At 45.1% G+C, this 22,012-nt stretch overlaps 2 protein-coding genes and 1 pseudogene across 2 annotated transcripts; 2 read left to right on the forward strand and 1 right to left on the reverse strand.

The window, feature by feature from the left end:
• Positions 1-435: 435 nt before the first annotated feature.
• On the reverse strand, positions 436-4,251 carry LOC101779331 (flap endonuclease 1-B-like). The gene is made up of 7 exons (XM_004964088.1): positions 4,186-4,251; positions 1,388-1,446; positions 1,245-1,304; positions 1,108-1,161; positions 847-883; positions 607-747; positions 436-501 (listed from the first exon to the last, which is right to left on the reverse strand). The coding sequence occupies exons 1-7, from the start codon at positions 4,249-4,251 to the stop codon at positions 436-438; spliced, it is 483 nt and encodes a 160-aa protein (XP_004964145.1).
• Positions 4,252-12,512: 8,261 nt separating this feature from the next.
• LOC101779722 lies at positions 12,513-16,580 on the forward strand (annotated as a pseudogene).
• A 1,618-nt stretch (positions 16,581-18,198) lies between these two features.
• On the forward strand, positions 18,199-21,600 carry LOC101765382 (flap endonuclease 1-B-like). Its single transcript, XM_022825316.1, has 6 exons — positions 18,199-18,210; positions 20,651-20,709; positions 20,793-20,852; positions 20,936-20,989; positions 21,214-21,262; positions 21,362-21,600. The coding sequence occupies exons 1-6, from the start codon at positions 18,199-18,201 to the stop codon at positions 21,506-21,508; spliced, it is 381 nt and encodes a 126-aa protein (XP_022681051.1). The 3' UTR covers positions 21,509-21,600.
• Positions 21,601-22,012: the final 412 nt, after the last annotated feature.

Below are 22,012 nucleotides of genomic sequence, written 5' to 3' on the forward strand. Positions count from 1 at the left end.
ATACTAATTAGAAGTATTAAATATAGATTATTTATAAAATCCATTGCACAGATGGAGGTTAAATGGTGAGACGAATCTATTAAGCCTAATTAGTCCATGATTTGACAATATGCTGCTACCGTAACCATTTTTTAATGATGGATTAATTAAGTTTAATAGATTCGTCTCATTGTTTAGCCTTCGTCTGTGCAATTAGTTTTATAATTAATTTATATTTAGTCCTTCTAATTAGCCTCCGAAGATTTAACGTGGTACGGACTAAATTTTAGCTCAAGAAACCAAACACCCCCGGTCGATACTTCTCTGCTCGCTTATTTCTCTGCTCGCTTATGCTTTTTGAATGGCTACAGCTGCAGCTGCAAGCTACCTTCCCATCCTACACTCCACACTCACACCACATGCACACAACCAACACACTCCACACTCGCACCACACTCATACCACACGCACACCCGTCAATCTTAACAGCTTCTTACAATCATCATTGTGCTTTTTCTTGACCTGGAAAGGGAGGCAAAAATTACAGTACATCCTCAGAACACTCCTCAAACTGTTTAGAAGGTTTAAACCGTTTTCCTGAGAAAACTCCATACGACATATTCATACGAGAATAGAAGGCTGCTTTATCTGATATAAATTTAAGGACACTCTTCGAACAAATTCTTTATTGCCTATTTCCTCAGACAGCAAGATCATTAACTTGACAGTCCTTTTGCTAAATTTTTCAATTGAATCCTCATCTCCGATCTGTAATTCAAGTGCCACTTCAGAAATCCAGCAAAAGCAATGAAAAAGGTAGGCATAGCCAGTAAGGAAGCTCTACAACTATGTTGAGGAGCAACTGACCTCAAGATCTTTGGTAGCATCATTCCTCTTTAAGGACCTACACAAACATTGGAAAAGCATGTAAAAACGAGGCCGGACCTAGAATGAACTAGGTGGTTTTTCTTTAAGAAAATAGGCACCCAAAATTGAGTTGAAAAGAACTTAAAATGGGGTGGTTGGGGTGCACAAGCATACCTCCTACCCTGATCTTGATTGGAAAAGCATGTGTCGAGATTTAATATTGATGAGTGAAAATGAGCAAAGAAAAAAGTTCATGCATACCTTTTTGCAAGCTCCTTTTTCTTCATTTTAGGTGGCTCTCCATCAAAAATAAAACTAACATAAAAGCTCAGCAGAATCAGCAAAAGTAAGCTAACTGCCAAGAATTGACAAGGACCACAGAAATGCAGGAAGCTTACACAGGCTTTATCCCTGCTTCTAGCATTCTTACTGTCCGGTTCAACATACCCTGCAGATGACTACACCATTTACAGAGATGGAAAGTCAAATAAGCTGCACTGATAATGACTTGACAATAGGCGGTGCAAGTAATATTCCTTGCCTCGTGACTTCACCAGCCTCATTGGTCAGAAGCCCTGATCCTTTCCTTCCAACCACAATCTGCAGAAATTGACAACAGATTTGATATGAATCCCATGACAGCTAGAGAGAAACCCGTAATGGTAAATTGACCCAATAAAAGCTAAGTACACAAATGCTTGCACATGCTAATAGCCTAATAGTAATAGCATTAGATTTAGAGAGAACAAAACTGGGCAGTAGTTTTGTAAATTGAAATTCTGGCAATAATGGTATTAGCCTCTGAAACTGAAGAATAAGTGGTTGCTGGTTGTATACTTGTATGCATTCAAAAAACACAGTAGTAGATGCCAAATGTATCAGAACTTAGCCATTTTCTCAAAAAAAAAATAGATGTGGTGCCATTCGTGCTTCCAGATAACCCCTATTAACCGACACATTGCATGAATTTCCCAACAGATTGTGCTATACGCCCATACCCACAACAGCGACATAGCAGAAATCACCCGTCATATATATCGCACTAAATTTGAAACTGGGAACACTCCCCTAATCATACCAACGGAGAAATCTAACTCTTAGCTGGCAACGCTGTACCCCAAACGCGACGACGACTCACGAGGAAACGGTCACAGGAAACTGAAGCGAAGGGGCCGAATCTCGTGTGGTATAAAATACAAAGCAATCAACTTGTTTGACCTCGACATCGTAACTCCATGGAATAAACAATGCAAGCTGCACGCGCGGATCAAATCTCCTGCTTGGCAAAGCTGGCTGCAGCTACAGCAGCCACTACAGCACATGCAGCCAGCCAGCAGCCGCTTGGACCACCCCCTGGCTGTTAGCTGTGCTCGACAGGTGCTTTAGCTGGGCTGTTGCAACAGCTGCTTGGACCGGCAGCCGAGCTGCTGGGCCACCAGCCGCAGCTAAAGCTCAAGCTCAAGCTTAACCGCTCTTAAAATCTACGGTGCCTGCTTCGTTGTGAAGAGTTTGTGGAGAACGCAGCCTCAGAGTTTTACCAGACAAATTGGTGCCCACCGAATCTGCTCCCACTGCAACAGTGACAGGAAAATTCAGGTGGTCTTTGTATTCAATTCCTGTGCAACCATTGCGATGACCGGGGCACCCGGTCCTCTGTAGAATTAGGATTGGGGGTCCTCGGCCTCTCTACATGACCGCACTATCAACGGCACTCTAACACGGAGTGACAAGCACCTTGCTCAGCGGCACTAACTCTAGAGATCAGAACGAGTCTGCTTATAAGTCTCGATCAGTCTCCTTTTCTTCGTTGTTGCATGGGAAACGAGAAGATCTCTTGCCATCTCTCAAAAAAAAGTTTAATTTTGGCCTCACTGTCATATGTCTCCTCTGCAGACTTGAGATGCAAGTATTACATGTCATTTATCTATGCTAATGAAACTCACCAGTCAGCCGTAGGCTCGGGGGCTGGACCCATTGGGTTCGCTCGCGTGAACCCAGCGGAACATCGACGAAAGGCGAACCCTCGGAAACTGGTTTCCTGCATGACTCGGCACGCCCATGCGGCCCATGCCACCTTGATCCTCGGAAGTTGGGCGTCAGAACTGACCCGACGCGCCCCTTGCGGCCCCTACCAAACGACCTGATGGAAAGCTGGGTGCCGACACTTGCCCGGGACCAGCACTCCCGACCTAGCCCAACTACCCTACACAGCGCAGTTGGCAAAGGAAGCAAATGCATCTCGAAGTCTCGAAATTGCCCCGGAAGTGCGGTAGACACACATATCGCTTATCACAAACGAACTTTTTTTCATTAAGATGAAAACATGAGCCAACGACTTTTACAATATCACGCAAAGCGTGCGAATACAAGGACCCGAAGGCCTTACAATATCACGCAAAGCATGAGGGCACAACCTAGGGACTACCCTACAACTCAGGACCAAAACAAGGAAGAAGAGCACGGCCCGCACGTAGCAGCCGCGCCGAAAACCTCGCTCATCAACCCATCCACACCGGATCTCTTTCGATCTCCATCCCCATAACCAAGGGCGCCTAAAGAAGAATGAGATAAAAGGACTCGGAGAACATAGGAGGCTACCTCAGGATTCCCACAGATCCATCTCCTTCGACCGGGACAACTTGGATAACGGGAGGAGGGGGGAGGGGGGAAGAGGCGTGGAGGGACTACGAGCATCTCGCTTCGATACCATGGGCAAATTGGCTCTCACTGGCTCCCAACGAGCCAGCATCGATGCCTTCATCTTGGTGGGCACCTCCGTCGCCGCACCCATGTGCGTAGCAGATGGGGATGACCGGACAAGCACCGAGCACCCGGAAGGTCAAAACAATGACCTCCGACGATCGGTGGCCCAAGGTACGAGCGCAGGATGGAGGACAACGAGCCCATGATCTCCTCTCCTCCCGAGGTGGCTCCCTCGATCTCTCCCTCGGCGGCCCACTGCATGACAAGACCATGTTACGAGACTTCTTCTCGCAGTATGGTCTCGAGTCATGCAGAAAAAGGCTACAATGGAAGGGGGAAGGGGAAGCCTATTACGAGAATTCTTCTGGCAGTCATGTGGAGCGGACAAAGCTGCCTAGGGCAAAAAGTAGTAGCCTCAAACCTGCCGGATCTATGACCTGAGCCATGGCGCCTAAAACTCTAGCCTTGGGGACTCCGAACGCGAAGGCTCCCCTATTTATAGCTGGGCGAACGGCCATGATCCGAGGGCAGTTTCCATCCGCACCCATGGACGCGCGCTAAAAGTGCCTGACACTGAGGCGACCTTTCAGCTACCCGTGACAAAGGTGCCGCATCCTGATATGACGATTCACATACCCCATATCGAAACCCGAGGGAGAAGTACTGAGCCATGAGGCACTGGTACGGCTTCACGCGGCCCATGTCCTTATCACCTCGGATAAGGAGCCAGCCCACCCAGCGACAGGATGACCGACCCTCACAGAAGGGTGGGCGCGGAGCGCGCTCCCTGGCGCATCTCTCCTTGGCATAACTCCTCAACGATCAGCCCCTTCACAGCTTCCATGAAGCCCCAAAGGGGCTCGGGAGCTCCTGACAGGTCCGTAGACCTGGGGTCCCCCATGGGACCGTTTCCCGAGGCACTCAGTCTGATAGAGGGCGTCGCAATAGCAGATAACTGGGCTGACTCAATCACCCTGATTGGGCTAAGAGGCCAAGGCCAGTCCCCGACTAGGCTTCCGCGACCTGGGAACCAAGCCATGCAGGTCCCACCAAGCAGGGGATCATGGTCGGACCCCGACTTGGAACCTTCGACTAGCTCTGCTCGGACAGGCGCCCAAACTCGCGCCTCCAACCTAGCGCCCCGACCAGGTTCTGGCCGTACCACCAGCGCTGACTTTCCGACTAGGGACAGCCACCCTGTGTGGGCCCTGGGAGTAGGTGAAGCAGATAACGATGCAACACCCCAGACAGTAGACCCATACACAGAGCCATACCGCGCCAGGTCACACGCGTGAATGCACAGTGGCACCGTAACCTACCCGCTACGGCAGGATGGCCTGACGTAACAACATGATAACTTGACACGGTGAACAGGGACCAAGAACGGAGGACATACCATATCCACCGGGCAAAGGATTTGACAAGATCAGGCATGGCCCGTATACCAACCCACTAGCTTTCTTCCAACTTGTAAGGGACGCTCCCTTGGACTATAAAAGGGTGCGTACCCATCCCCGTTCCATAGGTTCCATATGTTCCATTCTGCTGCACTAGGCAACGATACGTTGCGAGCCACTAGGACTCAAGACGACACGATAGGCAACCGGTGGACGACGGCCACCGCAGTAGTTGTCACACGCTCGCTCGAGCACACCCCACACTTGTAACGCACTGCACTCACAGCACTTAGCGTCCTCCCGGGCTTTGCCACCGCTGAGCAAGAAGAACCCTAAAAGTAGTCAGAGCCTCCAAGGGAGGGCAACGAATAGATTCTTCGTGCTATCCCTAGGTCTACCATATCATTTGGTATCATACGGGGCCATCCTCGGTTTCTGCCTGCCGCCAATCGCCCCTCCACCTTACCCCAAATTCCCCTGCGTGCCACTAAACCCATCGCTTTCCTGCCACCATGGGTGATAACAACTTCATCACTGAGGACAAGTTCCATGAGGCAATCGACAGGATGATCGCCATGATGAACGACATCAGGAAGAAGATTGACACAGAGCTGGCGTCCATCCATCAGGAACAGGTTCACTTGCAGTCCACCATCAGCAATGTCTAGATGCAGGTGCTGGAGCAGAAGGGTGTGTTCTCCTCTGACGGTTCCTTCGGCTCCGGTTTCGAGCGTCCTCCTGCTGTCCACAAGATCAGATTCCCCAAGTAAGATGGCGTTGAAGACCCACTGGGCTGGCTACACAAGGTGGAGCAATTCTTCCACTCCCAGGGTCCAAACGATCAAAAGGTCTGGACAACATCCTTCTATATCAAAGGGGCTGCGCAGCAGTGGTATTACCGGATCAAGAAAAATGGCGGCGATGCTCCGACATGGGACAAATTTGTTGAAGGTGTCAACAAGCGTTTTGGCCCGCCCGTCCGCAGCAATCCTCTTGGCGAATTGACGCATCTTCAGCGCACGGGCTTAGTATATGATTATCAAGATCAATTCCTCAAGCTCCTTGCTAGATGTGATGGCCTCACGAAGTAGCAGCAGAATGACATCTTCACAATGGGCCTTGGCAACCCCATGCGCACAGATGTGGAGATGCAAAAGCTGGAGACATTCAAGGACACCATGGCCCTAGCGCGGGTGTACGAGCGTCGGCTCACCATTGCCGATGATAGCTCCCGCACCCTGGTCCCGGTCCGCACTCCTTCGCGCATGGTGGGACGTTTTCTACTAGCATCACCCAAGCCGCCATCTTCACCGCCATTGAAGACCCAACCTGCTGCAACCGCGACGGCCACGACAACATCGTCCTCACCGACCACGGCAACATCTTCCAATTTGCTGGCAGGGACTGTCTCCACTACTGCTTCGACGCAAGCCACGCCCCCTCATCGTCATCAAGCCCATCTGCTTCAACAGCTGGGTTGCTAGCTTATGCCTCGCCTGCAACTGGCATGGTGGGACCGCACCCTTGCGTGGCGTCATCTCGTGGGAATCAACACCTAAGCTGCCCAGGCCTCCAAAGCAGCGGCGGCCAGCACAGGCTGCACCTTTCTCGCCGCGCACATCAGTCATTTGGTCATCGAGGATGCGCACGCTCGCGTCCGCACCACCGCCCGAATCTGCCCACGCCTGACGCCACTCGCCATTAGCATCAGTATACAGCTCGTCCAGGCCTTCACCTGCACCCGACACTGCTCTTCGCCGGTCTCCAGATGGTCAGCACCGCTTGCTGTCGGGTCCCACTCAAGGCTTTCCCCCACGTCGCCCAGTGCCGTTCGCCGATGACTTCCCACATCCGGCGTGCAAACTCCGTCCTCATGGTTCGTCCACGCAATGCCAGATTGTACTTCCACCAGCACCTCCGGCCTCAATGTCCCCAAGCCAATTGATGGTAGTGATGTGGCCAAGACCTCCCTGGTTGCAGCTTGAGCCGACAGAAGCAAGGCCAGCTCTTCGGTCGCTCATAGCATCGACGACCACCAAGCTATTATTGGTGTGGCCGCCCGTCATGGCCACATCTCCTGCAGCAACCCAACGGCAACATCCCTTCAAGTGGGGCTGCAACTTGCTGCAGGCAACGCGCTCTTGGTCATTTGGCTAGGGCTTCATGTTGGGCGGCATGGGAATGCTTTGTGCGCCAGCAAGCTCTTGTTGTCTGGCATGTACCTGGTTGCTATCTTCATCAACATTGGATAGCACCAATTTCCTTCAACGGCATACTGCATGCGCCGCAGTGGGCATTCCAGCATGTGTGGGTTGGGCTGGCATCGCCTCCAAGCATCTCCATAGCTCGAGGACGAGCTGTCTTTGAGGGGTGGTGAAGTGTTATGGCAAGTGGGCCGGCCGCAGGCCTAGGCCCACGAGTACTGTAGCTCGTGAACAGTACCACGAGGGAATAAGATTGGTTTGTTAGCAGGTCATTAGAGATAAAGTTGTTAGAGAGATAAGATTATTTAAATTAGATTGCGTTTGTTAAGTAGCTAGCTATATAAGCACAGCCACACCATCCATTGTAATTAAGCAAGAAAAACCCTAAAAATAGTCAGAGCCTCCAAGGGAGGGCAACGAATAGGTTTTTTGGGCTATCCCTAGTTCTACCATATCATCAATCATCATGAACACACGAAAATATTCAATCATCATGAGAAAAAAGAAAGGTAAACTAGAAGGAATATATAGAAGAGAATGTAAATTAAAATAGAAAAATAAAACAGGAATTAAACTAATAAAAAGGTAAACAAAATAAAAGAGACAAAAAAAGAAATAAAAAGGAATGAGAAAAAATAAACAAAGGAACGGAGAAACGAAAATAAAATTAATGAGGAAAAAAGAAAGAATATATAGAAGAGAATCTAAATTAAAATGAAAAAACAAAATAGGAATCAAACTAGTAAAAAGGAAAGTGAAACAAAAGAGTGAAAATAGAAAGAAAAGGGAATGAGAAAAAAGTGTGTAATCGGAAAATGGTAAAGAAAATAAAAGAAGAGAGAAGAAAAAGAATGGAAAAGAGAATAAGGAAAAAGGAGAAGGGACGAAAAAAAATAAATAAATAAAAGAGAAGAAATAAAAATTAAAAATAATAGAGAAAGAAAAATAAAACAAAGAGACAAAGGAAAACTAAAACAAAGAAAACAACAAAGAACGAAAACAAAAGGAGAGAAAAGCGAAAAAAGAACATTTAGTTATTAAAGGTGGTCCGTAGTTCATTTTACACACAAGTCACTGGTCCCATCTAGCATGTCGCCGAATCGAAGCAGTCCGGCCCACACAGGACGCCTTCAAGCGACAGCGTGCTTTATACCGTGTATAGCCGCGACACTCCGTAGCTGCTGTCCACATCCCGAGGAGGACTATACTTTACCCGTGTCACATCGGATATTCGGATACTAATTAGGAGGACTAAATATAAGCTAATCACAAAATTAATTGGAGAAGGCTAAATCACGAAACGAATCTATTAAGCTTAATTAATCCATCATTAGTGAATGGTTACGTAGCACCACATTGTCAAATCATGGACTAATTAGGCTTAATAGATTCGTCTCGCGATTTAGCCTAGGGTTGTGTAATTAGTTTTGTAATTAATCTAAGTTTAATACTCCTAATTAGTGTCCAAATATTTGATGTGACGGGGGCTAAAATTTAACCCCGCCTCCTGATGGGAGGTATTGGGAAAAAGTCACCCACCATGTCTGCCAAACTGTGATCAATTGTGGACGGTGCTTCGGGTACGGTGCTGAGTGTTCAGCGCGTTCATACACATCAGGTGTGCCGCGCCTATGACGAGCGCCAGATCAACCACTAGAGCTTTGTCCCACCTTGGCATCATCAGTTCGGACCACCCGACGCCTCCAGCTCAGGTGCATGGCGATCCCTTCCAATATCTCACCTACGCAGCATATTTTACCTTCATAGCATATTTGACTTAGGTTTTAGTCCGGATTTATAATACCAATCAGAACTAAAAGTGTCTCCACGGACTACAAAATTTAGACCTGAAACTAAAATCTTTTTAGTCCCGGATAAAAAAACAACCGAGATTTTTCTTAAGTATAGAAGGTCGTTTTATGCCACAGCTGCAGCATCGTCCGCATACATTAATTGTTGGGATACGATGGCCTGTTTAGCATTTTTACAGAGAATAGTTAATTTACAGTTTTTAGTGATGAGGGCACTGAATTCAGTTCCCTCCTTTTCCTGACATGAACTTGAATACAGTAACATTTTTTACTGAGCAGCATCACAACACCCACTTCTACCACCTTTGATGAACGTCATAAAAACTTGCCTCCCTATACTGTTATACATGTAACTATCTATCGTTTCTAGCCTAGCCTAACTTTCTTGCAACTGCCCTGGGATCTTAATAAAACCACCGGCCCGCTGCCGATGATGCAGATCAACTTCCTTTTACGCAGCCATCTTTGTTGCCTAGCTTCATCGGTAATTTGAGAAATTCGAACGCAATGATTTAAAGCATGATTTGGCATATCTGATACAGTGAGACGCAACACTAGACTTCAGAGGTACATATTGATATCTATGAACAAAATGTGGAGAAGAGACTGTACGCCACAAAAAAAACAGAGAGAGAGAGAGCATCTGAATGCATGTATATGTACCCGTTTTTCAGGATATCAGAAGACATTGGATTTGACGCATCGCCTTGTTTCTTTTCTTATTTTTATAGTACTAAGTTGCTTTGTCCCGGGAAAAATAATGCCTAAATTCTACACGAAAGTAGAAGAGTCAGTTGCATCCCTAATTACCATCGATCGATTGATGACATTGTGCACATGTGTACTCAGACAGTTTATTTTCCTGTTTTCACTTTTACTTTACTTCCTGTCCTGTCTCTTGCGCAAATCCCACTTCAGTGCTTAGCAGTTGATAAGAAGCATTAATTGCAGCTGCTGCTACAAGCTTAGCAATACACCACCTGCTCATCTAGTCTCTTCACATCTTCTCCATATATGGAAACGTGCCAAGCCTAGCAATACAGGAAATTATCAATCCAGACCACGATCCGGAAGGCAAAGAGTTCAACTTTGGAGAAACACAACAAAATTAAAAGAAAAGGAGAGCGTGTGGATTTATATATAATCTTGTCCCTTACAAGAAATATGTCATCGTGCAGTAAGGATGGGAGGCATTGGGAAACAAAGTTCCCAACATGCTTGATGATATTGTTCAGCAATCAACAAACTGTGCAGCCGCAACAGTTCAGCCTGTTCTGGTGCCACCTCTGGACCATTTGCACCTAGGCGGTCAGGCACCAACAAGTGCACGGCGCTCTCTCCAGGATGTTCGTATGCGCAGCACGGTGGAGCTCCAGCTCGGCATGTACAGCGGCTCTCTTGTTGTGTGGTACACTGCACTCACAAAACTGCACAGTTCATCCAACATTTTTACTGGGAAATTTTTAGCAATGACTATAGCTAATCTGAACTCAGTTTCCTCCATTTCCTGGCATGGAATTTTATTAACATTTTGATTTTACTGAGCAGGATTACAACACCCACTACCATCTTTGTTGGGCGTCATAAAAACTTGCTCGCTGGACTGTCGTATATGCAAATCCAAGTATCCATCACCTCTTGTTGTATAGAAACGGAGCTTTAGCTTGTGTGTCAGAAGATGCTAGAGGCCAGCTTTCACAATCTCCCGTCCATTTAAACACGGTTTATCTGCAACAGACCGCATACTCTTGCTTGGCCTTAGTGAGTTCTTAATTTGCTGCACTTATTATCTACTTCCATTTTGTGCATTTGGTTGCCTGGACTAGTTGACTAGCTGTAGGCTTGTAGCCAAGGTTAGAGCTAAGCCAGCTCAGCCCAAGCCTACATCCACATATGAAATTAATCAGCTGATGTTTGGTTCCCTCGCGTAGCTCAGCTGCCTAAGTATATTATATTGGTAATCTTGTGTGTTCGGAAGCATGTACGCTCTCTTTTTTAAATTGTAGGTCGTTTTGGATTTTCTAGATACATAGTTTTTACTGTGCACATAGATATATGTTAATGTATATAAACGACTTATAATTTGGAATGAAAAGAGTATAAAAGGTTTGTACGCAATATTACTTATTCATGTTCTCGGTCTAAGTTCGGATTGGGGTGTCACCAAAGATCACCAGGACCTACCAGCTTTTGTAATTGTTTTTCTAGAGGACCTACGACAAGCATAATGTTGTCTGAACACATATTGATCTGTGCAAGAGTTTAGCATACGCTGGATTTGTGAAGGTTAGAGAGAGAGACTTTCCAGTTACATGCCCAATTTTCTCACGCCAGAAATGTAACACAGCCTTATGTTGACTGTCACGTGCTCTATATGACCAGAGTTGATGATAGTTGGCGGTATGGTATAGAACAACGCGTTCATGTATCTCTTGACCATCGAAAGTCTTCCGATTCCGGCCCTCCAAAATGTTCATGGGAAACATGGCAGTAAACACCTTGATGTGAATCTAGAGGTTGTTATGGCCTTGAGGAGCGGTGCGAGGAGTGGGAAGCAAGAGTGTGAGTTCTGGGCCCTGTGTTGGGCCGACTCTGGGCGTGAGCAATGACGCGTCTGTGTCCGTGCGTTGGGCCAAAGGCTTGGCTTGTAAACGATATAGCGAGTGACCTGTTTTCGGACGGGTAACAGAAACAATAACTGAATTCGTTAATCGCTCATTCTGTTCTTCTTCCTCCTCCTCCGGTTGCCTTGCTCTTCTCTCTGATTCTTCCTGTGACTCTCTCTCTGGTTGCGGTCTAGCATAGCAGGACCGCAACAGAGGTCAATGCAACTTCCTTCAACGCAGCAATCCTTGTTGCCTTCATCGTTAATTTGAAATTAAAACACAATTTGGGATAGCTATTACGTACAGTGAAGACGCAACACTAGACTTCAATGGTATACATTGATTTGAACAAAAATGTGGCACCTCCTCTTGTTACTTTTTACCTGGGAGTACACTTGAAATGGATCCCAATGTTTCATTCACATTGCCTGGAAGTTGGAACAAACTGCGCCTTTCAAAAGCAGATGGGGCAGGGGTTTCTATGTCTTAAAATCTTGGAATGACTTATTAACCATTGACTCTTGATGAAATTCACCTCTCAGCTTTCCTCTGTTAGTACATTCCTTGGAAGATCTGGCTCATGCATGCGCGATGATCTCCGCAGTGATATATGGAGATGCAACATGACGACCAAAGTCACCAAACTTTAGTTTCTTCCTGACCTGTCTCATAATAAACTCTTAATTCAGTGCTCGGCAGTTAAGAAGCATTATTATTTCATTAAGATCCTTCTGCAGGCCAAAACATTATCATAGCTACTGCCACCAACTTATCAATACAACACCTACTCCATAGCTCTTCTCCCGTCTAGTTTCTTTGTCACATTATCTTCATATATAGAAACGCGGTAAACGTTGCAACAAAGGAAAGAAACCAGACGACGAAAAGATCAGAGAGCAAAGAGTTGAGATTGGGAAAACGCAACAAAACAAACGAAGAGTAAGGATGGGAGGCATTCAGGAAATGGTTCCCAGCATGCTGACCGGATTTGGGTCAGCAATCGACGATGTTTTGGGTGCTGGCTTCCAGGTTGAGAGGGTGCGGCACCGGCTCCCGTCCACCGTATGGGCTGCAGAAGGTCTATCTAATGTCGTCTGATGAAGTCAAAGAATAATCACATGCTCCGTGTTAAGCTACATCAATTTGGTGGAGACTAATTATAGGCCGGAGCATCCCACTTTAGACGCAACTGCACGCTTAATTAGGTCCAGTTTGGATGGATTATTAGACAAATATAAAGTTTTGCTTCGATCGGTTGAGCTCACACCATCAGAAGTGTTGCAAATGTGAACGTTTTCATTTATGATTTCAACGATGTGTCATTATAATACCTGTCCTACGGAGTATGGTCAGGCTCTTGCAACTCAAGACCAATCATCAATGTGATGACTGGTGGTCGGCTCCTGGTGTTTAATTAGTAAGGTTGGATAAGCGAAATAATGGCGCAAGAAGAGAAGGCATCATAGGCCTCAACAGTGTGTGTAACCAAAAACCATGCCAAGAACCTGAGATTCAAGCCCAATTGACAATGTTTCAGGTGATGGAACCTACTTGGTGTGTTCAATGTCACATGATGTAGCAAGCGGTTTTTTGGTTCCAGACTTCCAGCAACGACGACCTCGTCAGTCTCATCTCGCCAGTGATCGAGCCATCTGGTTCGGCGACCGTGTTTGTGTCGGCGGAGCAGTCGGGTTGAAAGGGTGGTCGAGCCTCATGGTTGGAGCTGGCTCGTTCATCAAGTCGATCGGCGGCGAGCGTCAGATCAACCACCGGAGCTGCATCTCGCCTGGCATCACCAGCTCGGCCGGACCACCCGACGCCGCAGCCTTCTGTACAGCAGCAACCTCAGCAGCTCAGGCGAATACAAGTGAGCTTAATTCGTCGTTCATTTGGAATTCAAACACACTGATTTCTAACACAATTTGCCATAACAGTGACTTGCAACAGAAGACTTAAGTGTAATACATTAATTAGACATTAGACATATATGAATAAAATGTGGATCACCTCCTTTAATTTTGTTACTTTTTAGGTTCCATCATGTGCATTAGGTAGTTTAATTACTAGTATACGGCATGATGCACATGCTTGCACGTGCCATGTAAGAAAGCTAGCGTATATATACCTGAATCTGTTGTGTGACTCATAATCTATGTTATTCTGAATACAGAGTTACAGACTAGAGACTATCATTAGAAAACGACGAAGAAACTGACCGCCGCATAAAACAGGGAGCATGTGTATAAGACACTGGATTTGACATATGAGTGCATTCAGGTCATTGTACTATCAAAATGCAGTGTCGTACCAGTAATAAAAGCATGATACGATAAAATGCTGTGCTTTCAAACAAGTCATTACCTTAATTGCCTCCTTTTTTGACTGGTTTTGTTGCCTCTTATTTTATTTAGTAATTTATGGTGTTCGTAAGCCCTTGATCTATAGTTTGGCAAGTGCGGCTACATGTTCTTCATCTTTGAACAGTCTTTCAAGAATATAGCATGGATGTCAAGAAAGTTATTGCCTCCAAAGTGTAATAACATCATCAAGCTTCCTGGATTCATACTCATCAATATTCTCTGCACATCTTGTGATGAAATTCACTTTATTTGACTATGTTATATGTAGAAAGAGCATGTTTTATCAATTAGTAGGAATAACACGATTTTGATATTCTAGAGATTAGATGATCGCCTGAATCCAAGTTTATGGGGCGAGATCTACATTTTGAAATTAAAGGGACCTAAATGGCGACATCCGAAGTCATGTTTACAGGGCTAGGGCAGATAAAAATGGAAAAAATGGAGCAGAGGTCAAAAGGCAGGCAACAAAGCAATATAAAGAGGCTTAGCAACGGAGTTTCATGCCATTTTCATGTACCTCCACTTGTGGATGCATTATAAGAATGCGCAGGGGAAACATATGCAGCTTTCCAGCCCATCTTGGCTAACCTGTATTAATACCTTTTTCTTATGGGAATTTATTAATATCTACGTTAGCTTGAGATACACCTTTCTTCTTTTTCAGGGATGCGAGATGGACTTTGCTATGTGTTATGTTTCATTAGAACTGAGCAAGAGGCAGCTCTAGAAAGATGATGGCACCGATAAGCGAAATAATGGCGCAATAACAGAAGGCATCGATCGTAGGCCTCAGCTCAACTCAGAATACAGTTCTGCGCTCCGGGTAGCTAGGCCCGATATGAGACCAACACAACCAATAATATCTTTTCGACGAAACGGAGGCAAGCCATTTCTAGCCCTAGCTAGAAACTGCTGCTTAGCATAACCAGCTACTAAGTTGTACGGTGTTTGGGAGGCATGTGCTAAATTTCAGCACCTGTCACATCGGATGTTTGGACACTAATTAGGAGTATTAAATATAGCTTAATTACAAAACTAATTGCACAACCCCTAGGCTAAATCGCGAGAAGCAATGCCCTGTATAGAATGGTCCAGGATTAAATAATTTGGTGCTACAGTAACCATTCACTAATGATGGATTAATTAGGCTTAATAGATTCGTCTCGCGATTTAGCCTAGGGGTTGTGCAATTAGTTTTATAATTAGACTATGTTTAATACTCCTAATTAGTGTTCAAACATCCGATGTGACAGGTGCTAAAATTTAGCACTGCTATCCAAACACCCCTAAACAGTTCTACACTTCTATATCGTCATTATTTCTTAAAATGCACACTAAGCTCACATCCTATAGGCTACAGCAACGACCCTGCTCAGTCTGTTCTACAGTGAACAGTGTGTGTAACCGAAAACCACGCAAAGAACCCGGGTTCGAGCCAGTTGAGCAGTAGTCCAGGACAAAGTCGTACGCCTAAATTACCATGCTCAGGACAAAATATAATGACCCCATCGATCGATTGAGGGTACGGTGTTGTGCTCATGTCTACTCAAACAATTCATTGCCTGGCACTTAAGAAGCATTGCAGCAGCCCACTGCCACAAAGCTTATCAACACACCACCTGCTCGTTAGTTTCTTCGCATCTTCTTCATGTGTATAGAAACGCGCCAAACAATACAACACAGGAAAGAAACCATATGACAAGCAGAGTAGAGAGTTGAGCTCCGTAAAAACACAACAAAATGAAAAGAAATTTACATGTAGCCTTGCCTTACACGATATACGTCTCTCCAATACTTGAGTCGTTCATTAAGGGGTGGGACGCATTGGGAAAAAGGTTCCCAGGAAATTCATTTGATCAGGTTGTTCGTGCGCGTCGCATCCTTGAAGCGTGGCTACTTCGTCGGCCCCGTCTCGTTGCCATTGCCACTACCGGCCGCAGCAGGCACCGACGAGTCGCCGTGAATCAGGTGGCTCGGCTCCAAGCTTAGCTGCTCGGTGGTGTACGTGTGCTTCGGCACCTTCGCTGTCATCTCGGAGGACCAGATCTCGGAGCTGGCGCTTGGGCTAGAAGCTTCCGGCAGGCCGTTTCTGTGGGTGGTGAGGGCCGATGGGTGGACGCCGCCGGACGGGTGGGAGGAGCGCGTCGGGGAGAGGGGGATGCTGGTCAGAGGGTGGGCGCCGCAGACGGCGATACTGGCTCATCCGGCGGTCGGTGCGTTCCTGACGCACTGCGGGTCGAGCTCGCTGCTGGAGGCGGCGGCGGCTGCCGGCGTGCCGATGCTGACGTGGCCGCTGGTGTTCGACCAGTTCATCGAGGAGAGGCTGGTGACGGAGGTGCTGAGGATCGGGGAGAGGGTGTGGAGCGGGCCGCGGAGCACGAGGTACGAGGAGAGGTAGGTTGTGCCGGCGGAGGCCGTGGCGCGGGCGGTGGCGAGGTTCCTGGAGCCCGGCGGTGCCGGGGAGGCGGCGAGGGGCAGGGCGCGGGAGCTCGCCGCAAAGGCCCACGCCGCCGTGGCGGAAGGCGGGTCGTCGTCCCGTGATCTGCCTCGTCTCATCGATGACCTGATCGAGGCCAGAGCGGCTGCCGGCCTGACGACCTCGCCGTCCGTTGCACCCGTGGAAATGAGCAACAATACTGACGGCAAGTAGAGGTGGAATTTCAGGAGATGTCTCCGGAGAGCGGTGGCTGTTTGTCGTCGATGAAGAGAAAAAAAAAACAAATTAGAACGGCCATCGTCGACATGTGCAATGTGTTGCTTCTCATGGGTGTAATTTTGATGAATTTTGAACTTGATTTGTGTTGTTTGCCATTATGCAATCAGCTGTCGTCAGTAGTGGTGACTGGTGAACCGGCGGTGCAGAGGTGTCTGATTTCAAGAGACCAAAATATGATCTGCATTTTCCCTTAAAAACTATTTGCAAGGTAAGTTAACGTCTGGTAACTTAGCAGTACTGTATACCACATCCTTAATCTTCATCTCTCAGTTGTGTGCAAATGCAGTTTGCTGTGCTTGTCACCAACAAAACATGATGCATCGAGCCAGGTCATAGAGCTAGGGAACGGAGTGGAATGCGAGTTTCATTAGCATAGATAAATGACATGTAATACTTGCATCTCAAGTCTGCAGAGGAGACATCTGACAGTGAAGCCAAAATTAAACTTTTTTTGGAGAGACGGCAAGAGATCTTCTCATTTCCCATGCAACAACAAAGAAAAGGAGACTGATCGAGACTTGTAAGCAGACTCGTTCTGATCTCTGGAGTTAGTGCCGCTGAGCAAGGTGCTTGTCACTCCGTGTTAGAGTGCCGTTGATAGTGCGGTCATGCAGAGAGGCCGAGGACCTCCAATCCTAATTCTACAGAGGACCGGGTGCCCCGGTCATCGCAATGGAAATGCACAGGAATTGAATACGAAGACCACCTGAATTTTTCCTGTCACTGTTGCAGTGGGAGCAGATTCGGTGGGCACCAATTTGTCTGGTAAAACTCTGAGGCTGCGTTCTCCGCAAACTCTTCACAACGAAGCAGGCACCGCAGATTTTAAGAGCGGTTAAGCTTGAGCTTGAGCTTTAGCTGCGGCTGGTGGCCCAGCAGCTCGGCTGCCGGTCCAAGCAGCTGTTGCAACAGACCAGCTAAAGCACCTGTCGAGCACAGCTAACAGCCAGGGGGTGGTCCAAGCGGCTGCTGGCTGCCTGCATGTGCTGTAGTGGCTGCTGTAGCTGCAGCCAGCTTTGCCAAGCAGGAGATTTGATCCGCGCGCGCAGCTTGCATTGTTTATTCCATGGAGTTACGATGTCGAGGTCAAACAAGTTGATTGCTTTGTATTTTATACCACACGAGATTCACGTTCTCAAGCCAGCTTTTCTAGATACATATTTTGCTACTTATCAGATAAGACTAAAACGAATAGTAATTTAGGATGGAGATAATACTTTGTGAAGCGAAACCAACATATTAGAAATAACCGAATAATAACGTGAGAGTAAGTAAGAACCCGTAGTAATGCACGGGCATTTCTGGTAGTATATATGTAAAAGATGTTATACGAAGAGATGGGCAGAAATCAGAAACGAAAGATGGAATGCCATTGCAGAGGCCGCAGCAGCACAGCCCAAAAACTTATAGCCCACGACTCTGATTTTATCCACTCCGTCCCGACTCCTGAGGCGGGAAACTATGAGCGGGGATTCGCCGTCGCCTGGCTGCGCTTTGGTGCTCCACCATCAGTCCGTCGCCGCCGGTCACTGCCGCCACCGCAACTGCCACCATGGGAATCAAGGTACCCTCCTCCATGTGTTTGGTGGTTCACCGTTGCAACCTCGCCTTCGGGCTCTCGATGTAACAGCTTCGCGTGGCGCGCTCTAGGGCTTGACGAAGTTGCTGGCGGAGCACGCGCCGAGGGCCGTGGTGCAGCGGCGGGTGGAGCCGTGGAGGACTACCGCGGCCGCGTAATCGCTGTCGACGCAAGCCTCAGCATCTGCCAATTCCTCGTGAGTTGTTGGCTCGTTCGCCCGCCCCCTCCATTTATTCGGCCCCTTCGCTTTAGTTTCCTGTGACCGTTTCCTCGTGAGTCGTCGTCGCGTTTGGGTACAGCGTTGCCAGCTAAGAGTTAGATTTCTCTGTTGATATGATTAGGGGAGTGTTCCCAGTTTCAAATTTGGTACGATACGACGGGTGATTTCTGCTATGTCGCTATTGTGGGTATGGGCGTATAACACAATGCGTTGGGAAATTCATGCAACTAGTCCATCAACCCGTGCTCCTGCACGGACTAATATTTTTAGAAACTAAAATTGATTACCGACTACTCTCTTATTTTTTCAATATATGAACATAATACTTATATAAATATATACCTATCTTTGTCCAGTTGTGATTGATTTTTAATTAATAATTACTCTATGCACTTTTTCATCCATATTCATACTTTTTCCATTTTATATCGCACCTCCAATCCTACATACATTATATTTAGCATACAAATCAATATTTTTCATCGATTCCTCACATACATGTATAAATGGTCTAAATGGTGACACTCATCACCTGTATATACATAAATAGTTAATTTAGAATCATATATTAGTTTACTTTTTGACATTTCTGTATGATGCACATGAAGATAATTAGATTAAGGTTTAGATGTTTAATTTTGATTATTTTTAATAACAATATACATGGGTAATATAGATAAAATTTTAGAATGACATTTTAAGTTATGCTTTATAATGATATGTGTTAGTAAATTGGATGAAAATTATGTGGTTACTTTAGATTATTTTTATAATAGCTGAGCTCGGTAATTTAGATATAGGTTTAGAGCTCATTTTTTAATATTTTCACAATGATAGTGGTGGGTAAATTTTTAGAAAATATAATAGATCAATGGCTATGATTATTAGAGTTTACAGGATTGGTGTTTGATGTTTTTGATTTTTATAAGAATTTGTCTCTTTTTTCTAGCTTGTCTCGTGGGAACTAATGCGGAGTCTCCAATGGAAAAAAATGAGACAACATTGCTAAAATATATTACCATAAGCTACCTCTCGTTTGTTAAATATTCGAACACAATACTTATATAAATATATACTTATTATCTTCATCCAATTGTGATAGATTTTAGTTAGTAATTACTCTATAATATTTTCATCCACATTTATAATCTTTAACTTTTCACTTTGCATCACAGGTATACGCTTGAATTTGTTTAATGAACCCTAAGTTTGTGATACAATTTTAACATAGAAATCTATATTCTCATCACTTCCTCTATATCTTTATAAATGGTGACGCACATCATTCATATATACCTTAATTATTATATCATATATCAATAGTGCAAGATATAGACGATTTAGAATCATATATTGCTGTATATTTTTAATTAAGGTTATTTGATTCAAATGTAGGGTTATCATGTTATTTTTAATAATAGCATGTGTGCGTAATATAGATGCAAATTTAATGGGTTACTTTAAGTTTTTATTTTAAGTAATAGTGGTGGGCAATTCAGTTGCAAATTAGGGGGTTATTTTAAATATTATTTATAATGGCATAAGTGGGTAATTTTGATGAAGATTAGGGAGGTTACTTTAGTTTATTTTATATAATGGCAGAGGTGGGTAATTTATATATAGATTTAGAGGGTTACTTTAGGCTATTTTCATAATGGCATAGGTGGGTAATTTTTTAGAAAACATAATAGATCCAATGGCTATGATGATTAAATCTATCGATTGATGGTCAGATGTTTTGCTTTTTTGCGAGAATTTCTAGGATTTCTCTCTTTTTCTAGAGTGTCCACCTAGGAATCCTAGGTGGTTTCACCTGGAGGCTTCAAAAGGAGCCTCCAATTAGTAATAGTAAGATAGTAAGATGTGTCGGTTAACAGGGGTTATATGGAAGCACGATGGCACCACATCTATTTTTTTTTTTAGAAAATGGCTACGTTCTGATACATTTGGCATCTACTACTGTATTTTTTGAATGCATACAAGTATACAACAGCAACCACTTATTCTTCAGTTTCAGAGGCTAATACCATTGCCAGAATTTCAATTTACAAAACTACTGCCCAGTTTTGTTCTCTCTAAATCTAATGCTATTACTATTAGGCTATTAGCATTTGTGTACTTAGCTTTTATTGGGTCAATTTACCATTACGGGTTTCTCTCTAGCTGTCATGGGATTCATATCAAATGTGTTGTCAATTTCTGCAGATTGTGGTTGGAAAGAAAGGATCAGGGCTTCTGACCAATGAGGCTGGTGAAGTCACGAGGCAAGGAATATTACTTGCACCGCCTATTGTCAAGTCATTATCAGTGCAGCTTATTTGACTTTCCATCTCTGTAAACGGTGCAGTCATCTGCAGGGTATGTTGAACCGGACAGTAAGAATGCTAGAAGCAGGGATAAAGCCTGTGTAAGCTTCCTGCATTCCTGTGGTCCTTGTCAATTCTTCGCAGTTAGCTTACTTTTGCTGATTCTGCTGAGCTTTTATGTTAGTTTTGTTTTTGATGGAGAGCCACCTGAAATGAAGAAAAAGGGGCTTGCAAAAAGGTATGCATGAACTTTTTTCTTTGCTCATTTTCACTTATCAATATTAAATCTCGACACATACTTTTCCAATCAAGATCAGGGTAGGAGGTGTGCTTGTGCACCCCAACCACCCCATTTCAAGTTGTTTTCAACTCAATTTTGGGTGCCTATTTTCTTAAAGAAAAACCACCTAGTTCATTCTAGGTCGGGCCTCGTTTTTACATGCTTTTCCAATGTTTGTGTAGGTCCTTAAAGAGGAATGATGCTACCAAAGATCTTAATAGAGCTATGGAGGTCAGTTGCTCCTCAACATAGTTGTAGAGCTTCCTTACTGGCTATGCCTACCTTTTTCATTGCTTTTGCTGGATCTCTGAAGTGGCACTTGAATTACAGATCGGAGATGAGGATTCAACTGTAAAATTTAGCAAAAGGACTGTCAAGTTAATGATCTTACTGTCTGAGGAAATAGGCAATAAAGAATTTGTTCGAAGAGTGTCCTTGAATTTATATCAGATAAAGCAGCCTTCTATTCTCGTATGAATATGTCATATGAAGTTTTCTCAAGGAAAACGGCTTAAGCCTTCTAAACAGTTTGAGGAATGTTCTGAGGATGTACTGTAATTTTTGCCTCCCTTTCCAGTAAAAAAAAAGCACAATGATGATTGTAAGAAGCTGTTAAGATTGATGGGTGTGCGTGTGGTGTGAGTGTGGAGTGTGTTGGTTGTGTGCGCGTGGTGTGAGTGTGGAGTGTAGGATGGGAAGGTAGCTTGCAGCTGCAGCTGTAGCCATTCAAAAAGCATAAGCGAGCAAAGAAGTATCGACCAGGGGTGTTTGATTTCTTGAGCTAAAATTTAATCCGTGTCACATCGAATCTTCGGAGGCTAATTAGAAAAACTAAATATAAATTAATTATAAAACTAATTGCACAGACGAAGACGAAGGCTAAACGGCGAGACGAATCTATTAAACTTAATTAATCCATCATTAGCAAATGGTTACTGTAGCAGCACATTGTCAAATCATGGACTAATTAGGCTTAATAGA

The sequence above is a fragment of the Setaria italica genome, chromosome III (genome assembly GCF_000263155.2).
Source record: "Setaria italica strain Yugu1 chromosome III, Setaria_italica_v2.0, whole genome shotgun sequence".
In the NCBI taxonomy this organism is placed as follows: Eukaryota; Viridiplantae; Streptophyta; class Magnoliopsida; order Poales; family Poaceae; genus Setaria; species Setaria italica.

Coding starts and splice junctions, on each gene's coding strand:
- LOC101779331 (XM_004964088.1), bottom strand. CDS start 4,251: ATGGGCCGCGTGAAGCCGTACCAGTGCCTCATGGCTCAGTACTTCTCC. Junction 1,447..4,185: donor CCCTCGGGTTTCGATATGGG/GTATGTGAATCG, acceptor CAATTTCTGCAG/ATTGTGGTTGGAAGGAAAGG. Junction 1,162..1,244: donor GAAGCAGGGATAAAGCCTGT/GTAAGCTTCCTG, acceptor CTTTTATGTTAG/TTTTATTTTTGATGGAGAGC.
- LOC101765382 (XM_022825316.1), top strand. Junction 20,710..20,792: donor GAGGCTGGTGAAGTCACGAG/GCAAGGAATATT, acceptor TAAACGGTGCAG/TCATCTGCAGGGTATGTTGA. Junction 21,263..21,361: donor ATCTTAATAGAGCTATGGAG/GTCAGTTGCTCC, acceptor CTTGAATTACAG/ATCGGAGATGAGGATTCAAC.